This window comes from Capricornis sumatraensis, chromosome 2 (assembly GCF_032405125.1).
Source record: "Capricornis sumatraensis isolate serow.1 chromosome 2, serow.2, whole genome shotgun sequence".
In the NCBI taxonomy this organism is placed as follows: Eukaryota; Metazoa; Chordata; class Mammalia; order Artiodactyla; family Bovidae; genus Capricornis; species Capricornis sumatraensis.
The window spans coordinates 121,197,371-121,217,358 of NC_091070.1; the positions used below are offsets into that span (position 1 = coordinate 121,197,371).

General features: G+C 37.3%; 1 protein-coding gene across 1 annotated transcript in view; it reads left to right on the forward strand.

The window, feature by feature from the left end:
• Window positions 1-19,988, forward strand: part of ARNT (aryl hydrocarbon receptor nuclear translocator) — a 66,131-nt gene that overhangs the window by 39,477 nt on the left and 6,666 nt on the right. The window contains exons 5-14 of the mRNA XM_068965685.1: window positions 672-716; window positions 2,873-3,086; window positions 6,175-6,388; window positions 7,564-7,666; window positions 10,570-10,635; window positions 11,055-11,140; window positions 12,454-12,530; window positions 13,206-13,340; window positions 15,592-15,666; window positions 18,065-18,216. Of these exons, the coding sequence (XP_068821786.1) occupies window positions 672-716; window positions 2,873-3,086; window positions 6,175-6,388; window positions 7,564-7,666; window positions 10,570-10,635; window positions 11,055-11,140; window positions 12,454-12,530; window positions 13,206-13,340; window positions 15,592-15,666; window positions 18,065-18,216 (1,167 nt within the window). The remainder of the gene's footprint in view (window positions 1-671; window positions 717-2,872; window positions 3,087-6,174; window positions 6,389-7,563; window positions 7,667-10,569; window positions 10,636-11,054; window positions 11,141-12,453; window positions 12,531-13,205; window positions 13,341-15,591; window positions 15,667-18,064; window positions 18,217-19,988) is intronic.

Consider the following 19,988-nt stretch of genomic DNA (forward strand, 5'->3'; position numbering starts at 1 on the left):
CTTTAAGATCAAATCACTGATAGGGGATATACTAGATACCTAGCTCTCAGTTTTATTTATATGATTCTCCAGGGAAACCTGTTGGTTATTGTGTCTGTGAGCACATGTGTGCTGTATATGTGTTATAGAGAGAGTGTGTTTGTGATCACTTGTTTGACTTTCTTAGCATGATTTACTGCTTGATTCTTTTTTTTCTCAGTATAGAAATAGCGTATGTGAATATTACTTTTTTTCCAGATTGGAAGCAGTATGTGAAAATAGTACCCCTTGTTTAGTTCTTATTCAAGTAGTAGGTCTGCTTGGTTTCCAAAGAGATAATTGGCTTTTTGTGCTCAGATTGTGTTCATTTATAATGAATATTGGGGTTGCTTTTATGTTGACCTTTGTCCTGTAAGTTACTTTTCCTTTATTCTGACAGATGGTTTGGTCGAGTACAGCAAGGTTCTTGTCTGTATTTCCATTTCTCCCTCTTCTCTGCATCTGTTTTTTCTGTTATTTTCTTCCCTTCCCTTCCCCCTTTTCTCCTCCCTCCTTCCTCTTTCCCCCTTCCTTCTTTCCTTCCCCTCTTTTCTTCCTTCCTCTCTTTTTTCCTCCCTTCCTTCCTTCTTTCCCCCCCTTCCTTCCTTCCTTTTTATTTTACATTTAGCTTAGTTCATTAATTCTGTTTTTAGGTCGGATGATGAGCAGAGCTCTGCGGATAAGGAGAGACTCGCCAGGTAGGAAAATGGTGTCTTTTAGCATGATGAAGTGGATGCTGCTGCTTTTTCTATCCTTTTTCTTATTTCTGCTCTTTTCTTCCCCTTTCTCTTCATGTTTTTCTTTGTGGCAAGAGAGGACAATATTTTTAGAAGTTTGTATATGACAGGAACTTTGGCTTCCCCCACCAGAAAGTGGGTGAGTTGAGGCAACATAAGAATTTAAGAAATTGCTATTAGTTTTATAGATTTCTCTTTTTATCTTTATCTTAGCACACTAAATTTCACAGAATAAAAAGCTTTTAGAAACAGTGCAACTGTGCCAGTTGATACTTTAGCAGGAAAATGCTCTTTTATCAGAAAGCCAATAAATATATCTGTGTTTGCAATTAGTTCCTAGTCTTTAGGCCTCAGTATTTACTTCACACACTTCTAGAAAGCTCACCCTTATTTTCCTGGGTACACTCGCAGCCTAGATTACTTTGTCACAGCAGTGGTGTGGCTTTGGTGAATGAATCTTGTGGTTTCTTAGAAAAGCTTAGCAGCCTTGATGTGGCTATTTAAAAGATCAGTCTTCTGGATTTCAGTGTCAGAAACCTGTCAGATACAAGGAAATGGGTGCTTTATTTTTAAGAGTAAAATTTTGTTTCTCATGCAGAGTAACTAAAATGGACCTACGCTGTGAGACCTATTGTTACCTCTTTCAGCTGAGTCACAATCTCATTTTGCTGCCATTTTAACTTATGCCTGCTAACGCTTTCACGTTTCAGAAAACTGGTGTGGTATGGTGGGAAGAACACTGCATTCATTGGGAATGGGGGCTGCCCTTGGAAAAGTCGGTTAACTACTGAACATTAGTTTGCTCTAATCATAAAGAAGAGATTTAAGTTAGATTCGTTTTCTTTTTGTTTGTTTTGGCAGAGAACTTTTGTTCAGATAGAATCTTTAGTGGTAATAGAAGTCCGTAAAAAAGATAAAGCAAAGCTGCTCAAAACAGAAACAGGAATGCAGCTGTTGTTTGAGTCTCTCCTTGAAGTATTCCTATGGAAGATACTGAGGAACTATTAGGCTTTTCAGAAATCCAATTTGAAAAACTCTGAATTATACTTTTATAATTATATAATTAGCAGTAATTTTGCCCTGATTGTGGAGAAGGCAATGGCACCACACTCCAGTACTGTTGCCTGGAAAATCCCATGGGCGGAGGAGCCTGGTAGGCTTCAGTCCATGGGGTTGTGAAAAGTTGGACACGACTGAGAGACTTCACTTTTCCCTTTCATGCATTGGAGAAGGAAATGGCAACCCACTCCAGTGTCCTTGCCTGGAGAATCCCAGGGACGGTGGAGCCTGGTGGGCTGCCATCTATGGGGTCGCACAGAGTCAGACACGACTGAAGTGACTTAGCAGCAGCAGTTACCCTAATTTTGAGGAAGTCAGTATTGGAGATGTGTTCTGCTTTCCCTAGTGAGATCCAGATTGTCTGTTTTCAGGCCTTTAAGCATCCTGTTCTCCAGTTCACTTTGTCCCAAATTGGGCATCATAAGGGACTTGTAGTAAATGGCATCTTATAAATCTCTTGAGCTCAGTGTACTGGCACTACACCCAGATAGAGAAGCTAGGGCCTTGTCCATTAGGGGGATAAGTAGAACTTCCAATTCTGCCTCCTAGTGTTGAGAATAAGAAAGATACTTAGAACAAACAATTTTATAGACCAGGGGAGTCTATACTAATCAAGTCTCGTATCAACTGTGGAGCAACATACTTCTGTTGGAAAAAGTTGGTCATTTTTTGTTTTCAGCCTCTAAAAAGTTGAGTTGATAAATAAATCAGTCAAGCTGAGGAACTTAAGTGAATAAAATCAACAGTTTTTAAGACTGTCATTTCTTAAAACACTTTTTGTTCTGAGGGAGTGGTGATTTACATAGGAAGTGAAGTTTCCAGGAGTTAGATTTGCTGGTATCTGCTTGTACTCTTGTCTACCTTGTTAGTTTCTATTCCATGCTTGCTCTGCATGAGAAGCTTGGCAGACCTTACTCTAACATCTGAGACTTACGCACTACTAAATCTAAGTACTGCATTTCTTCAGCAGCTCACTTGGTATCCATGTCACTCTCTCTGCTCCCAAGTGGCCAGATATGACCACCTGGATGGGGCTTCTTCTCTCTCCCTCCATGCAGGGAAAACCACAGCGAGATTGAACGGCGACGACGGAACAAGATGACAGCCTACATAACAGAACTCTCAGACATGGTACCCACCTGTAGCGCCCTGGCTCGGAAACCAGACAAGCTAACCATCTTACGCATGGCAGTTTCTCACATGAAGTCCTTGAGAGGAACTGGCAACACATCCACCGATGGCACCTACAAGCCGTCTTTCCTCACTGATCAGGTCTCTGGGAAGCACACATGAGGGGGTCTAGAATTTTTTGAAAGTTTTGATCTTTTGGGGGCGGATGCTCATAATCCTGAAGTGTGTGTTATATTGGGAATCAGAGCAGAGCTGAATCTGTAAATTCTTTAAAGGACAGGAATTCAGCTCTGAAGGAAATAGTCAGGTCATAGGAAAGTGAGTTTTGATCCCTGACTATACCATTTATTAGCTTTGGAACAGAAGTGAGAAGAATTGTGAAAACTATTTAGCACGCTTACAGGTATTTTTAGAACTTTACTCATGAATCCAGTCTTCAGGGTACAAGAACAGAATCTTCTGTGGAAGATTGGAATCTTGGGGATGATTGTGTTCATCCCCAGAGAACCAGTTCTTTTCCTTGGCTTTAGGGTTATAGAAGATGAAAGTAATATATTTCTTTTACTTGAAGCAGCTTCCAGTTTTAGTGATGAAAGGAATCTAACAGGCAGTTGTTGTTGCTTAGAGATATGCTCTATTACATTCAATGCACTATGAGAGAAATATAAGGTAGGAACATTTCCAGCTTTTCAGAAACTCGGTTTGAATATGAATATGTGAGTAACAGAATACACACGTAAGTGAAAAATGAGGAAAATGCATATGGGAAGAAACGCCTTTAAAGAACTTATTAACAATTTATATAGGATTAAATATATGTGTTGGCTTCCCCCATGGCTCAGTGGTAAAGAATCCATCTGCAATGCAGAAGACATGTGTTCCCTCCTTGGGTCAGGAAGATTCCCTGGAGGAAAAATGGTAACCTACTCTAGTGTTTTTGCCTGGGAAGTCCCATGAACAGAGGAGCTGGCGGGCTGTAGTTCATAGGGTTGCAAAGAGTCTAACACAACTGATAGACTGAGCACATAGACACACACAAGTACATATATACTAGCAGGATGGCTACAGTAAATAGAGTGTCTGGGCCTCAAAGACCTCAAAGAGTATAAGGTAGCCATGTTCTGTTTTGATTGTTAAAAGTATCACTTATTTATTGCAGAAAAATTCAGAAAATATAGGAAGTACAAGGAAGAAAAAATTGACTGTAATGCCATCCTTTTTCCAGTACTCTTGCCTGGAAAATCCCATGGGCGGAGGAGCCTGGTAGGCTTCAGTCCATGGGGTGTCGAAGACTTGGACACGACTGAGCGGCTTCGCTTTCACTTTTCACTTTCATGCATTGGAGAAGGAAATGGCAACCCACTCCAGTGTTCTTGCCTGGAGAATCCCAGGGACAGGGGAGCCTAGTGGGCTGCCGTCTATGGGGTTGCACAGAGTCGGACATGACTGAAGCGACTTAGCAGCAGCAGCAGCAGCAGCAGCCATCCTTTTATTCAGAGGATCAGAAGGAAGGAAGGAATGTGGTTTGGAAGAAAGCAATAAAATTTTTCCAAACAGGATGGTCTATATGAAAGCACATATAACACAGATTATATATATATGTACATTGAAATAGCTAATCAATTTGTACTAACAGAATACATATAGATATTGATTCAGTGGTTTCCAGTTAGGCACTTTTGGTGAGCTATCCAGATACTTTGTGCTGTTAGAAATGTAAAGAATGGTAAGAGGTAGTCACAGATGAAAACATGTGTAAATAAATAAATCATGATGTAAACACAGAATCCAATCATATCAGAGGTGCAATAATAAGTCCTGTGTAAATATGTGAAGTGTAAATATGGAAAGCAAAGAATAGGGGAATAATATTGGAAATATTGGAAATAGCTTGATTAAAAGCACCGTGAGAATAATCAGGTTTTATTCAAGGAAAATCAGTTTAGCATGCCCTGGGGCACCTGATGAAGGAATATTTAAGTGTTATGTTATATAACTTAGATTTTAATTTTTAGGCAATGGGTAGCTATAAAAAATGTGGTAGCATTTTAAGGATGGACTGGAAAGAGTGAAAGCAGGGAGGCCATTAGTCTTGGCATGAGATAACTAAGACAGTGATGTTATATTCAAAAATAGAATTGATAAGCTGAGTTATCACTGGAGTGTGAGAGATTAGTTAGATTTTTTAGACCTATATCCTGAGAGGAAGGGGATATTATTAATCAAGAAAGAGAGTGCTGGAAGAGCACAGAGGATTGTTTTTGAAGAGGGAAATGATGCTGGGTTTTGAAATGTTGAAATTGAGTTGCTGATAGAATGTCTATTTGGAGATGCTTAGTAGATTTTAGGCAAGTCTAGAAATGTAGACTTGGGTATCATTCCATAGCGGAGAAGTGGATATGATTTCTCAGAGAGTATGGAATAAATAGAGGAGAGAACTTAAGATAGAATGTTGGAAATGCCCGCACTTGAAACTTGAACAGAGGAAAAGGAGCTTAAAGCAGACAACCGACATTTGGAAAGGAGGTAAAAGTTCGAGAATGGTGTCATAGAAGCTAGGCAGAAATAAATTCTAAAGGATAGAATGAACAACACTGTCAGATCTCTAGTGACACTGTGCACAGACTCAGGAAAGAGCACTTGAGTTGCCAGTTAGGAATACATTGCTAATAGTGACCTGCTGAAAAAAGATGCAGTGGTTGAGAGGGAAGATTGCAGATAGACTGAGAAATACATGAAAAGTAAGGGAGTAGAGCCAGTGAGTTTAACATTACTCTTAATTTAAGCTTGGCCCTGGAAGATGAGTTGGGCAGAGTTGAGGGAAGTTTTGTATAGCATTAAGAAAACTTGATCATGTTTAAGATTTGAGGGGAAAGAGAAAATATGAGTACTTGTAGCACATCATCCTAAGAGACCAGAAAGGGTGAGATCAAGAACTCAATTTTTGTTAATAGTAAGCATTTTTATTATCTGTTTCGAGATCTGAGGTAAAGAGGAGGGAGGTGGATAGTCACATAGACAGACTGATGAACTATCTATTGGAAAAAGCTACCTTGTCAGTGAAGGTGATTATATTTAAGGTACAAAGCTGTGCCTGTGGGTCGAACAGAAGGCCACAGTTGTTTATGGAAAGATACATATGGTCTGAAGGGTCTTCCTTCTTTCCGTAGTAACATTTGTTTTTTTCAAAAGAGTTCAGTATTAACTTGTATTTCTCTTCCTTGGGCAGGAACTGAAACATTTGATCTTGGAGGCAGCAGACGGCTTTCTGTTTATTGTCTCATGTGAAACAGGCCGGGTGGTGTATGTCTCTGACTCAGTGACCCCAGTTTTGAACCAGCCACAGTCTGAGTGGTTTGGTAGCACGCTGTATGATCAGGTGCACCCAGATGATGTGGACAAACTTCGTGAGCAGCTTTCCACTTCGGAAAATGCGCTGACAGGTATGAGTTACGTAGATGGGAAATGAATGGCAAGTCCTTTCTTCTTTTTTCCTGAGATAGAAGAGGTATTTTAACGCTTAAATTTTCCTATTTTATCTGGCAAAACTCTTAGAATTTTCTTCTTTCATGAGTATAATCTGTTCTTTTTGTCCACATGCAAGTAATATATTTTGTAGCTCATCCTTAGAAAATGTTTCATTAGTGACAGTGTTTATATAAAAGTTTACTTTAATCTTAATATTAGTGTAAGTATACCATAAAGGCCAAACCTACAATACCACCACCTCCCTTGTCATTTTAAAAGAATTAAATTATCCATGCTTATGTCTCATTTGTATGGGTAATTACTTGATATTTTTTTCTACCAAGTTGTGCTTGGCTTTGACTTTGTACTTGGTTCTATGATGATACATTTTCATTTTAGAGGGGAATGATTATCGTTCAGTATATCAGGTGTTTTTTGTTTGTTTGTATCTGTGCTATTTTTCTGTCTTTTTTTTTGTCCCCCGCTCCCAGCTGCCTCCGTTTAATGTTATTCGGTCCTTTGCCAGAGTTTGGCTGAAGGAAATAAGTCACATCTGCTCCTAAGCAATCTGGAAAAAATTTTAATGTGGAAGCAGATTAAAGCTAGTAATTGAAATCAAATCTGTGATGGTCATATTAATGTTGGTATTTAGCTTTCCCTTCTTTTATGTTTTTATGGATTTCATTTTTCTAGTTCTTCTCAAAAGTTCCCATTTGGTTTCTATATAATATAGGAGGGACAATTTTAGCATGAGACAGATGCGTTTTTCTATAGCATATAAAACTATTTGTTTTTAAACCAGTGACATTCACTCTGTGTGTGTGTGTGCGTACATGCATGCATGTGTATAAAAATAATCAGTCCCAAGAATATAACCTTGCTCTTGTTTGCCAGCTCTACCTACTTCTGCTCCTGTCTTCCCTTGCATAAAGTTATTTCCAGTGCTGCCTTTGAACTGAAGCGTAAGATTCATTGATGGGAATCGAGGTGTTTTAGACTTGAAAAAAATCCATCTCATACTTGGCTTATTCTGTTATAAGCAAGGAGATTGAAGAGCGTGGATATTTACTTAGCTTTGCCTCCAGTATCTCTTCCCCCTCTTCCCTGCACACAAGAATGTACTCCAGACTCTTCTTCACATCCTTTTCAGGGCGTATACTGGATCTGAAGACTGGAACAGTGAAAAAGGAAGGTCAGCAGTCTTCCATGAGGATGTGTATGGGCTCAAGGAGATCATTTATTTGTCGTATGAGGTGAGTGTCAGGATGAGGATTGTGACTTGTCATAGGAAGAATTCAGAGCTGAGGGTTTAATTTCTGGTCAGAGGAGTTAAACTTTTTTAAAAAATTTTATTTATTTTAATTGGAGGCTAATTACTTTACAGTATTGTATTGGTTTTGCCATACATCAACATGAATCTAAATCTAAGCTCCAGGTAGATTAAATGTAACTCTCAAGACCTGATTTAGTCATAACACAAAGTGATAAGCAAACTAGTATTTACTGAATTCTTCTTATGATAGATAGGTGCTTTATGTGTCATCTCATTTTCCACAACTGCCCCGTAGAGTAGATTTCAAGGTTACTATTTTGCTGATTTTAAAAAAAAATGACACAAAGAAATTGACTTCCCATGTTTGATTCGGGATTTTATTTTAATCCATACTGGTTGGATGCCAGTATCTATATATTTTTTCTGGTGTATTCCAAGACAACATCCATGTACTCAGGCCACTTCTGCCCCCCTCCCTTCCCTTCAGTAGAGATTTAAGACTTTCTGATTCTTTTCACTTAATATTCAACATTTGTAAATTATATACTGTACATTTTAGGATTCTGAAGAAAGGATGGTGGTAGTTTTCATCACAGATAGAGAAAACATCTCTTCATGTTACAAAATAAATTCAGGTTGTGTAATGGAAATTGACTGTTGAGAGGATGCTCATTAGAAGTGATGAGTAGGATATTAAGAAAGGTTTCCTGGGGGTGTTACAAAATTTAATATTATATGGCTTAGTGGTTTGGAGTAGCTTCTAGACCCAGACTACTGGATTTATCACTTATCTTCTGACCTTGAATGGATTAAATGACTGCCTTGTGTTTTTATTTCTTCACCTAATATTGGGAGTTATATCAGCCTCATAAAGTTGTTACGAAGATTAGATGAATAAATATATATAAAAATGCTTAGGACTTCTCTGGTGGTCCAGTGGTTAAGAATCCACTTGCCAGTGCAGGGGACACAGGTTCGATCCCCGGTCTGGGAAGATCCCACAGGCCTCAGAGAAACTAAGCCATTGTGCCACAACTACTGCCTGGAACCCATGCTCCTCAACAAGAGAAGCACTGTAATGAAAAGCCCACGTGTAGCAGTGAGGACTCAGCACACCAAAATAAATAAATTTTTAAAAGATGCTTAGAATAGTGCATGACACATAAGATTATATGTACATTTTATTATTAAAGAAATGAGAGAAAGAAAGTAGTGAGAATGGGAGAGAGTGTCCCAATATGTGGACATGGCTATTGCAATGACATACAGAGGAGCAAGGTAAATAATAACGTGATTGTGTGCGTGCTAAGTCACTTTAGTCGTGTCTGACTCTGATCCTATGGACCGTAGCCCTCCAGGCTCCTCTCCTCCCGGGGTCTTCCCAATCCAGGATCGGACCAGCATCTCTTTAAGTCTCCTGCATTGGTAGGCAGGTTCTTTACGACTGGTGCCACCTGGGAAGTCCTAGATAATAACAAAATACAGCAAATAGATTTTGTTGCAGCATAGTGCTGGAGTCTACAAACCTCAACTCTCTTTGTAAATAAAGCTTTATTGGAACATAGCCATGCCCATTTATTGACATACTGTCTGGCTGCTTTCATACTCTTAATAGCAGAGTCAACTAGTTGTAACAAATTGTTTGGCCCACAGAGCTGAAAATATTTACTGTCTGGTTATTTACAGAAAAAGTGTACTAACTCCTGATGTAGAGAATATCTCCATTTGTAGACCATATAGAACATTTTGACTTAAAAACTCTGAGACAGTTAACAAATTTTAGAAATACCAAACCTGACTTCTTTATCTTTAATTGTTAGGAGCATTGTTGCCAATTTTCTGTGTCAAGTTGTATCCAGAGCCTGTTATCTGGCTGTTAAATGATGAAAACTTCTTTGATAGTGCAGCTTTTTTTCCTTAATTTATTTTTTTATTGAAATGTGGTTGAATTACAGTATTGTAGTAATTACTGCTGAACAACAAAGGGACTCAGTGATACATATATCTATGTATACATTCTTTTTCATATTCTTTTCCATTATGGTTTATCACAGAATATTGAATATAGTTCCCTGTGTCATTCAGTAGGACCTTTTGTTTATCCATTCTATATATTCCAGTTTGCATCAGCTAATCCCAGACTCCCAGTCCAAACCTCTGCCACCTTTACCCCCCTTTGCAACCCCCTGTCTATTCTCTGTGTCCCTGATTCTGTTTCATAGATAGGTTCACTTGTATCCTATTTTAGATTCCACATAGAAGTGATATCATATGTTATTTGCCTTTCTTTTTCTTATTTCACTTGGTATGATAATAGCTAGATTCATCCGTGTTGCTGCAAATGGCATTCTGTTTTTGGCTGAATAGTATTCCATTTTATATATGTACCACATCTTGTTTACCCATTCCTCTGTAGATGGACATTTAGGTTGCTTCCATGTCTTGGCTATTGTGAGTAGTGCTGCTATGAACATAGGAATACATTTATCTTTTTAAATTACAATTTTGCTGGATCCTATGGTAATTCTGTTTTGAGTATTCTGAGGAACCTCCATACTGTTTTCCACAGTGGCTGCATCAACTTGAATTCCTCCCATCAGCGTAGGAGGGTTCCCCTTTCTCCACATCCTCTCCAGCATTTATTTGTAGACTTTTTAATTATGGCCATTTTGACCAGTTTGAGGTGGTACCTCATTATAGTTTTGATTTGCATTTCTCTATTAATTAGCAGTATCGAGCCACTTTTCACATACCTGTTGGCCATCTGTATTTCTTCTTTGGAGAAATGTCTAAAGATCTGCCCATTTTTCGATTTTTTTTTTTCAAGTTGTATGAATGATAGTGCATCTTAATTGCTTTTAATCTCTCTGTTCATTGAAACAGGTGTGGCAATAGCTCTGTGGATTCAGTCTCCATGAATAGGCTGAGCTTTGTGAGAAACAGATGCAGGTGAGACCTTAAGCAGTAAAAAAAAAAAAAACAAAACCCAAAGGGATGATCAAGTACCTGTAGAGATCATCACGTTTTCAGCTATCTTACTATAGTACTTCCTTCAGCAGCCCTTCTCCTCATCCCTCACTTCTCAGTGACATTTTTATTTTTCCTGAACTTCTAAAGCATCTTTTACTCATCCTGTTTAAGGAAGTTACACTCCCACTTTACCTGCTTTCTCCCTGCTGCAGTACCTTTCAGTTGCTTCACTTTGGCAAAGGTAAACAATATGGTGGTCACTTTTGGGTGGGAAAGGTCCAAGTATAGTCATCCTATTATTTAAACACCCAGTAGCCTAAAGTTAAAGGTACTAAGCCAGCATTGCTTTTTAAATGATTCTGAGTAAAGTTTTTTCCTGACACCTGTAATTTCTCTAGAAATGGACTTGGCTCTGCGAAGGATGGGGAACCTCATTTCGTGGTAGTCCACTGCACAGGCTATATCAAGGCCTGGCCTCCAGCAGGTAGGAAAGTTGAATAGTGCTTTCTTTCTGGGTGCAGCTTCCTCAGAGTCCAAGAAAGTTAGCTAACATTTTTCATATACCTGTTGCATATGAAATTTGCTTTGGTATAAACTGTAAGAAGATAGGAGAGAAAAAGTGGACTCTTTCCCTTCCATTATGGATTTTCTATTCCAGTTAGGGAGATGGATTTTTCAGACTTGAAAATGACTCAGTATTGGCTGTGTCTTTTACTGGAACTAAAGGTCAAAAGGAAATGTGAGAAAAGTGGTTGGGGTACAAGGATCAGCCTCTTAACCTGGCTGGTCAGAATTTCCAAATCTTAGCAACTTAATTACCTTCCTGCTGGATAGGTATGACTGGGAATTGGGGGTTCTAGAGGGATAGCAGCTAAGAGAGGCAAGGTAGTGTATTTTGGTAAGAGGTTAAAGTTTGAATTTGTAAAAATCTAGGTTTGTTTCTGACGTTGTTTACTAGTGGTGTATCTTAGTAAGTTACTTGACTTAAAAAACCCTCAGTTTTCTCATCTATAATCTGGAGATAATATAACCCATAGAGAGTTATTATGAGGATTAGGTTTAGTGTAAGAAAAGAACTTAGCCTAGTGCCTGGCATACGGTAGGCACCCCCAAAATGGTAGTTAAATGTGATAAAGATAAAATAATTTTAAGTTGTAATGATGTTTGAACTTTTTAGATTGTATACTGTATAAATGCTACATTTGCAATATATATGGTCTTTTATATGTCTATGTAGCTTTCAAAGAAATACTAATTTTTTCTTGGTAAAAAGAGGATAAATATGCAAAGAGTAGCGGGAAAATGGAACCGTCTTCCCTTTCCATATAAAACATTGAAGTCCTGGCTTCTCTCTTTTCCAAAGAAGATAACTATTGATGTTTGGTTTAATTTCATTTTTGATTGTTTGCTTAATCTGAAAGTCACAGGTTAGGCAAGACATCTCTTCTCTTAATGATGATATGGTCACAGAGTGACCAAATACAGTGCCTTCATATGTATTTGGTTTGGCCATCTTAATCTTTTAGAATACTTTGTGTAGGACCTGTGCTTTGTAATTTTTTATAGTTAATGTGAGTATAATATATGAATTAACATGTATAAAAATACTTAAAACAGTACCTGATATATATGGTAAGTTCTTTCGGTTATTTACCTTTATTCTTGTCTTTTAGCACTCTGTTGTTTTATACCTAGTCTCATCATATCTGTGTGTGTTTTAAATCTTTATGCACCTAATTTTTGAAGGCAGTTGTGTTTGAGATACGCGTTAAACCTTCTAACTTCAACTTCTTGAAGGTGTCTCACTTCCAGATGATGACCCAGAAGCTAGCCAGGGGAGCAAGTTTTGCCTAGTGGCCATTGGCAGACTGCAGGCAAGTATGAATTTTCTGCACTGGTTAATATATCACCCGCATTCAGTGGGAGAAAATCTTCAGGATGTGTTCATGTTATTTTTTTCTTTTGCTCTCTGAATACAAATGAAGCATTCTGAAAATCTCCAAATATTTGAAGGAATATGGCATTCACACTTAACATTGCTTCCGTTCAATTTAGCAGAAACTGAAGACAGTGAAAGATCTTTTGGAGAGAGAAGTCTTTTCCTCTTTCATACTCTTAGCTTTGCCGAGCTAAATTTTCTATTTCCAACTAATTTCTTTTGCTCCTATACAATATAAAAGAGTTCTTCTCATTTTTCATTTCATGACTGACAGTAGGGAAATGGAATTATTTTGACTTCTCCTTACAAAAACAGATGTTTCTTGATTACTTGGGAGAATAATTTTCCAATATGAATAATCAATACAACTTAGCTAAATGAAAGTAGGTGGGTTTGGGGTTGAATGAATTTTTATCTTTCTTCACAGAGTTAGTGAAGAGTACATGTGTGGGAGTGGAGCTAGGCCTTATGCCCTATCTGTGATTATCTTTTTTTCCTTTCTGGATGAGTTGTGACAGTTCAGAAATTCCTAAAATTGGGAACCTGATGGGAAGTACATCTGTAAAAAATGGTATCTCTCTTTATCTCATTTTTATCTCTTTACTTTCAGGTAACTAGTTCTCCCAACTGTACAGACATGAGTAATGTTTGTCAACCAACAGAGTTCATCTCTCGACACAATATTGAGGGACTCTTCACTTTTGTGGATCATCGCTGTGTGGCTACTGTTGGCTACCAGCCACAGGTGAGGGGCTGGAGTTGTTTCACCACTGATATTTAGGCCTCTGTTTTCCCTTGGATGTGCTGAGATTATTCATTCATGTAATTCTAGAGATAGTCAAAACATAGCAGCCCTAGCTCAGAAAAAGAGATGATCCTATTCTATTGATAGCTAAGTATAATCTTAACTTCCTACCAAGGTTAGCATCTGAGCTAGAAAAATACAACTTGTGAAACCAGGTGGGAGCAACAGGTATGAATATGTATTTCTTTGTTATTAATGCTATTAATACAGATAATGATGCACTTTATCTAGCTATAATGATATGGCCACCTTTAGATAATTCATATAATCAATCTAGGTGCATAATAACCCATTAAACATGCAACTTTAGCACTAGTTATTATGATTTATTTAGATATCTCATTCTGAAGACCAGATATAACTATATCTGAATTGAGAAATAGGTCGTTACATAAACTTCAAAATTCTAGTCACCAGGAGGGACTTGTGGCTGTGGCTGTGTAAAGAAGCTGGTGAAAAAGAGATCTTGAAAAAGAAGAACAAAGTCATTTACACTTCCTAATGCAGCACCTGTTGTAAAACTGTTGTTAAACCAAGACAGTATGGTGTTGGTATAGGGATAGTTATTAGATCAGTAGATCAGAATGGAGTCTATTCTCACATTTATGGTCAACTGATCAGATAATTTTCAACAAAGATATCAAGATAATTCAAGGGGAAAGAAGCTTTTCCAATAGATGGGGATGGGACGATTGGATATTCATGTGCAAAACAGAATAAAACAAAAAGAACTTAGACTCTTACTTCATAGCATACACAGAAATCAACTCCAAGATGTAAAGGTGTAAGAACCAAAGATATAAAACTTCTGGAAGAAACTAGGAGAAAATCTTTGTGATCTTGGGTTAGGCAAAGACTTTTTTTTTTTTTGCTGTACTGTGTAGCCTGGTGGATCTTAGTGCTCCCCACCAAGAATTGAACCTGGGCCATGGCAGTGAAAACACCGAGTCCTACCCACCAGACTGCCAGGGAATTCCCTAGACAAAGATTTTTTTATGACACTAAAAACATGGTTCACAAAATAAATTTGATAAGTTGGGTTTCATAAAAGTTAAAATTTGCCCTCCTAAAAGGAGATCATTAAGAAAATGAAAAGACTAGCCACAAATTGGGAGAAAATATTTACAAATCATATATCTGAAAAAAGATTTATATCCAAAATAGATGAAGAACTCTTAAAACTTATTAAAATAACCAGCCGGTTAAAAAAAAAGAGCACAAGATTTGAATAGACATTTCATCAAAGAAAAAATATGAATAGCACATAAAAAGTTGCTTGTCATTAGGAAAATACACATTAAAACTACAGTGAGATACCACTGTATCCCATTAGAATGGGTATAATCAAAAAATACTGGCAAGGCCATGGAGAAACAGAACCTTCATACATTGTTGGTAGATAAGTAAAATGGTAAACTACTTTGGAAAAATATTTTGGCAGTTTCTTAAAAAGTTAAACACCCACTTACCGTACAAATTAGCAGATCCACTCCTAAGTATTTACCCAAGAGAAAGAAAGCATATGTTCACAGAAAGACTTATACACGGATGTTCATGATTGTATTATTCGTAATAGCCAAAAAGTGAAAACAGCCTAAATGTCCTTTAACTAATGAATGGATACACACTGTGATATATCCATGTTAGAATACCTATAAGCAATAAAAAGGATATTCTATTGATATTTGGAACAATACAGATGAACTTCATTAAAATATTAGGTTAAATGAAAGAAGCCAGACCCAAGACTGCCTGTTCTATGATTCCATTTGTACAGAGAAGCAAAACTAGAGAAGCAGAAAGCAGATCAGTGGATGGCACAGGGATTGACCTCAGACTGGCAGAAAGGAAATTTTAGGGGCAGTGGGTATGTTCTAAAACTGAATTGGGGATAATGGTTGTATAACTATATAAATGTATTATAGATCATTAAATTAAAATTATAAAATACACTTGGAATGAGTGAGCCTATCTAAATTATACCTCAAATCTGTAAAAAATGCAGTTAAAATAAATGTGCAATATCCTGAAAAAGAAAATTGGCCTAGAGGTCAGTTATTTAGCAGATTCCCCTCTAATCTATAATCCTAGGATAAAAGCAAGAGAAATTAAATCCAGTTCCTCTCCTAACGGGCCAGGGAAGTTAGGTGATCATAAAAGTGTTGATCTTACTTTTCTTTTCCTCTTTTAGGAACTCTTAGGAAAGAATATTGTAGAATTCTGTCATCCTGAAGACCAGCAGCTTCTAAGAGACAGCTTCCAACAGGTAGCTTTTTTTCCTGGTTTGAATTGGAGTAATATTTTTGTCTAATATCTATTATTACATTCATCCAACAAATATTTATTGAGTACTGATTAATTGAGCACTATGGCAGGCCTTGCAGTTTTACACTGTTACTTAACTTGTATTTTTAAGAAACAGAAAGGACCAGTACTTGGAAATTATGGATAATGTAATGTTCAAGGTGTTTCTGTTTGGCTTTGGCTGCTCAACATCAAAGTGGCCATTTTTAAAGTATTTTAAATATTCTGCACTTAACAGTGGGTAGTAGTTGAATAATTCATTTCACAGTTCTTCTATAGATAAGTAAGAGTTAACTCTTAATTGTAAGCTAACTCTTAATTGTACTTTTTAGGCCCTAGATTCTGAAAACATCTGGTGAATTCTAATTTCAGGACAGACTTGGCTTTAGATGGTACTCTTACTTTATATTAGATGGATTAATTTCCCTCTTTAAGCCTCACTAGTGTTATTACTGGGTTTCCCTGGTAGCTCAGTTGGTAAAGAATCCACCTGCAATGCAGGAGACCTCAGTTTGATTCCTGGGTCAGGAAGATCCCCTGGAGAAGGGATAAACTACCCACTCCAGTATTCTTGAGCTTCCTTTGTGGTTCAGTCATTAAAGAATGCACCTGCAATGTGGGAGACCTGGGTTTGATCCCTGGAAGAGGGCATGGCAACCCACTCTAGTATTCTTGGCTGGAGAATTCCCATAGACAGCGGTGCCTGGCGGGCTGTAGTCCATGAGGTCGCAAAGAGTCAGACATGACTAACCACAGCACAGCATAGTATTTTTACTGATACAGTAGGCAAATAAGATAAAGCATTTGAAACACATAGCTCAACTTCTAGAGGAAATCAATGGCAGTAAAAAGTGTCTCCTGATTTTTCAGCATCACTTGTTTTATCCGTGCAGAAGGATCACATTGTATTATATGTGCAGTCTTAGAAAAGCTGTTCTGACTTCTGTTGAAACTGTTCAAAGCTAAGGACATGGACTTCTGGCAGTGTGAGAAGATATTGAACAGTATATTTTAAATCCATGAAATTCATAATTCTGACACATTTGGCCACAGAGTTCCTACCATTTTATCACTTGTAGAAAAATGTTTATTCCAAAGCAATGGGTGATTCAGACACACTGTGATCTCAAGGTTTTTATTCTGACATCAGTTGCCGCTGTGATACTAGAATACTAAGCAAAGGTACTTTTTACTGTGCAGACTAGTTGCTGCTTACTAGTTGCTGATTTCTAGATTTTGATCTTTCTTAAGTCTAGATGGATTTATATTTCTTTTTGCTTCTCAGTACATAAATTTAGTTACTGTTTCTAAAGAAGCTTGTTTTCCTTCTTTTCTTCCCATTTTGGTTCTTGCTGTACTTTGTTTCACATTTGATTTTTAAAAGTTTTATTTATATATTTTAAATGTACCATTTTATTGTTAAGTGAAATATATCCCATTTTCTGTTATAATTATTTCTCAAACTGTAATATCAGCAATTACTGCCACTCTTCTGTCAACTTAAACACAAATGTTATCACTTAACTTTTGGTTAAAAAGCAATTTATAGTGTAGGTATTTTGAAGTACTGAATTTATACTCTGTTGGTGTAGATACGTACAGCAATAATCAGATTTCAAATCCAGTACTTGGTTTGTATACAAATGTTATTTTCATTGTGTATATATTATTCAGTGAGCACATGTAAGTGTTAAAGATGAAAACATTTTTTTAGATGTTAAGTAAATTTGTCCTTAAAAAAAGGAAAAACACATAGCCTAGGCCTTGGCATATTATAAATACAAAACAAATGTTAGCCTCTAATATTTTTATTATAAAGGAGGAGGATTCAAAAGATTATTTTCTATTGTGTGAGATCAGAAGTGAAAATAATAAAAAAATTACTTTCTTTTAAAAAGCAAAATAAAACTAAAGCCATTTTAGTTTTATTTATAGAAACCTTCATGTGTGCTGTGGAAACAGAAATTCTCAGTCATAGTGGTAGAAACTAGGATTGACGAGCAGCATGTAGGCTATGTTCAATGTCATTAAACTTTTAGTAAATTTGCTAGATCAGTGTATCTTTAAGGGACTTTCCAAAGGAACTGGGGAAACATAGTCTTTTCTCTCCTGGAAATAATTGTTATTCCTGTTTGACATTGGTGAAAGTGGTCAGATAGCTTGGCACTCTAAGAAGAAACATGGTAAATATACCTCCTTATTATTTAGTTGCTTAATAATGTTTCACTCCCCTCGTTGTTTTGTTAGTAACATTGCAAGATATTGTTATTTCAAGGACAGTGACACAAGAATCCTAGGATTGTACATGTCTAAAGAAAATTTTTTGTGAGTTTCAACTGATAGCTTGAAAACTTTTTCAGGTGGTGAAGTTAAAAGGCCAGGTGCTGTCTGTCATGTTCCGGTTTCGGTCTAAGAACCGAGAATGGCTCTGGATGAGAACCAGCTCTTTTACTTTCCAGAACCCTTACTCAGATGAAATTGAGTACATCATCTGTACCAACACCAATGTGAAGTATGTACCTTAAAGAACTTTTCCAGTGTTGGAATTTCTCATGGGCCAAGTCTGCTTGGCTACCTACCTCTTCCTTCTCCTTTTCTAGTAGTAAATACCATTAGCTCCACATCTGCCAACTGCTTAGAATTTGGGGTAGTTCATCCAGGTAGAATAAAAAAATTTTTAATTTTTTGTAGGAATGTAGTTGATTTACACTAGTAGAGTAAAATTTTAGCAAACAGTGACTTAGAGACTAGATTCTGACATGCGAAGAGTTTGGTCAGTTGACCTTTGAACATGAGTTTGAACTGCAATGGTCCACTTATACACAGAATTTTTTCAATAGTAAATAATATAGTACTACATGAACCCCATATGGAGGGCTGACTATATAAGTTATACTCGGATTTTTGACTACTTGGAGAGTCAGTGCCCCAACCCCCGAACTGTTCAAAGGTCAATTGTATTTCAATTTTGTTTCAGTCTTGTCTAGAAATAATTTTGTTTTATACATCAGTTTATTGCTCTAGTCTGGCCGGTTTTTTTTTTTTTTCCTAGAACAGGTGTCTGCAGACTTTCCTGAGACCAGATAGTAAATATTTCAGCATTGTGGGACATACAGTCTCTATTGCAGCTTCTCAACTCTGCTCTTGTAGCACAAAAACAGTTCTAGACAAATGAAATGAATAAAGATGGCTATGTTCCAGTAAACTTCTATTTACAGAAACAGGTAGTGGACTGGATTTGGCCTGTGGGCCATAGTTTGCTTTAGAGCATAGCTATATTGACTAATTTATTAGTTTCTATTTCTCTATTCTTTGATTGTTTTCTGTTTGAACTTTTTCTCAGCTTTGTAAGAGTTTTATTAAAATAGATTTCGTATACCATGCAGTTTACTCATTTAAAGGGTATAATTTTTTTAGTATGTCACAGGGCTGTGTGGGTATTACCACACACAAAATATCTATTACCCTCAAAGAAATCCTGTACTAATTAACAGCATCTTCCTCAAGCCCTGTGTAACTTAATCTATTCTGTGTCTCTCTAAATTTGCCTGATCTAGACATTTCTTATAAATGGAAACACATTTTTGTTTATCCGTTCATTGATTGGTAGATATTGAGTTGTTTACATTTTTTGGATGCTAAGAATGCTGCTGTGAACATCTGTGTACAACTTCTTGTGTGGATATGTTATTCTCTTGGGTATATACCTAGGTAGCTCAGCTGGTAAAGAATCTGCCTGCAATGCAGGAAACCCTGGTTTGATTCCTGGGTTCGGAAGATCCCCTGGAGAAGGAATATTCTACCCACTCCAGTATTCTTGGGCTTCCCTGGTGGTTCAGATGGTAAAGAATCCACCTGCAATGCAGGAGACCTGGGTTTGATCCCTGGGCTGGGCAGATCCCCTGGAGGAGGGCATGGCAACTCACTCCAGTATTCTTGCCTGGAGAATCCCCATGCACATATAATCCCTGGGATCGCAAAGAGTTGAACATGACTGAGCGACTAAGCACAGCCCAGAATTGCTGGGTCACATGGTAACTCTATGCTTAATCTTCTGAGAAACTCCCAAACTGTTTTCCAAAGCTGCTGTACCAGTTTGCGTTCTGAGCACCAGTGCTGTATTTTTCTCATCAGCAGTGTATGAGAGTTCAGTTCTTGCTGTCTTTTTTTATTGTGCCCATCCTAGTGGATGTCAGTTGTCAAGGTACTTCTTTTCCATTTAATCTTTCTGTGTAGAATTGGCCTTGAACCCACTTCTGAAGATCTGATTAGAAATAATTATCA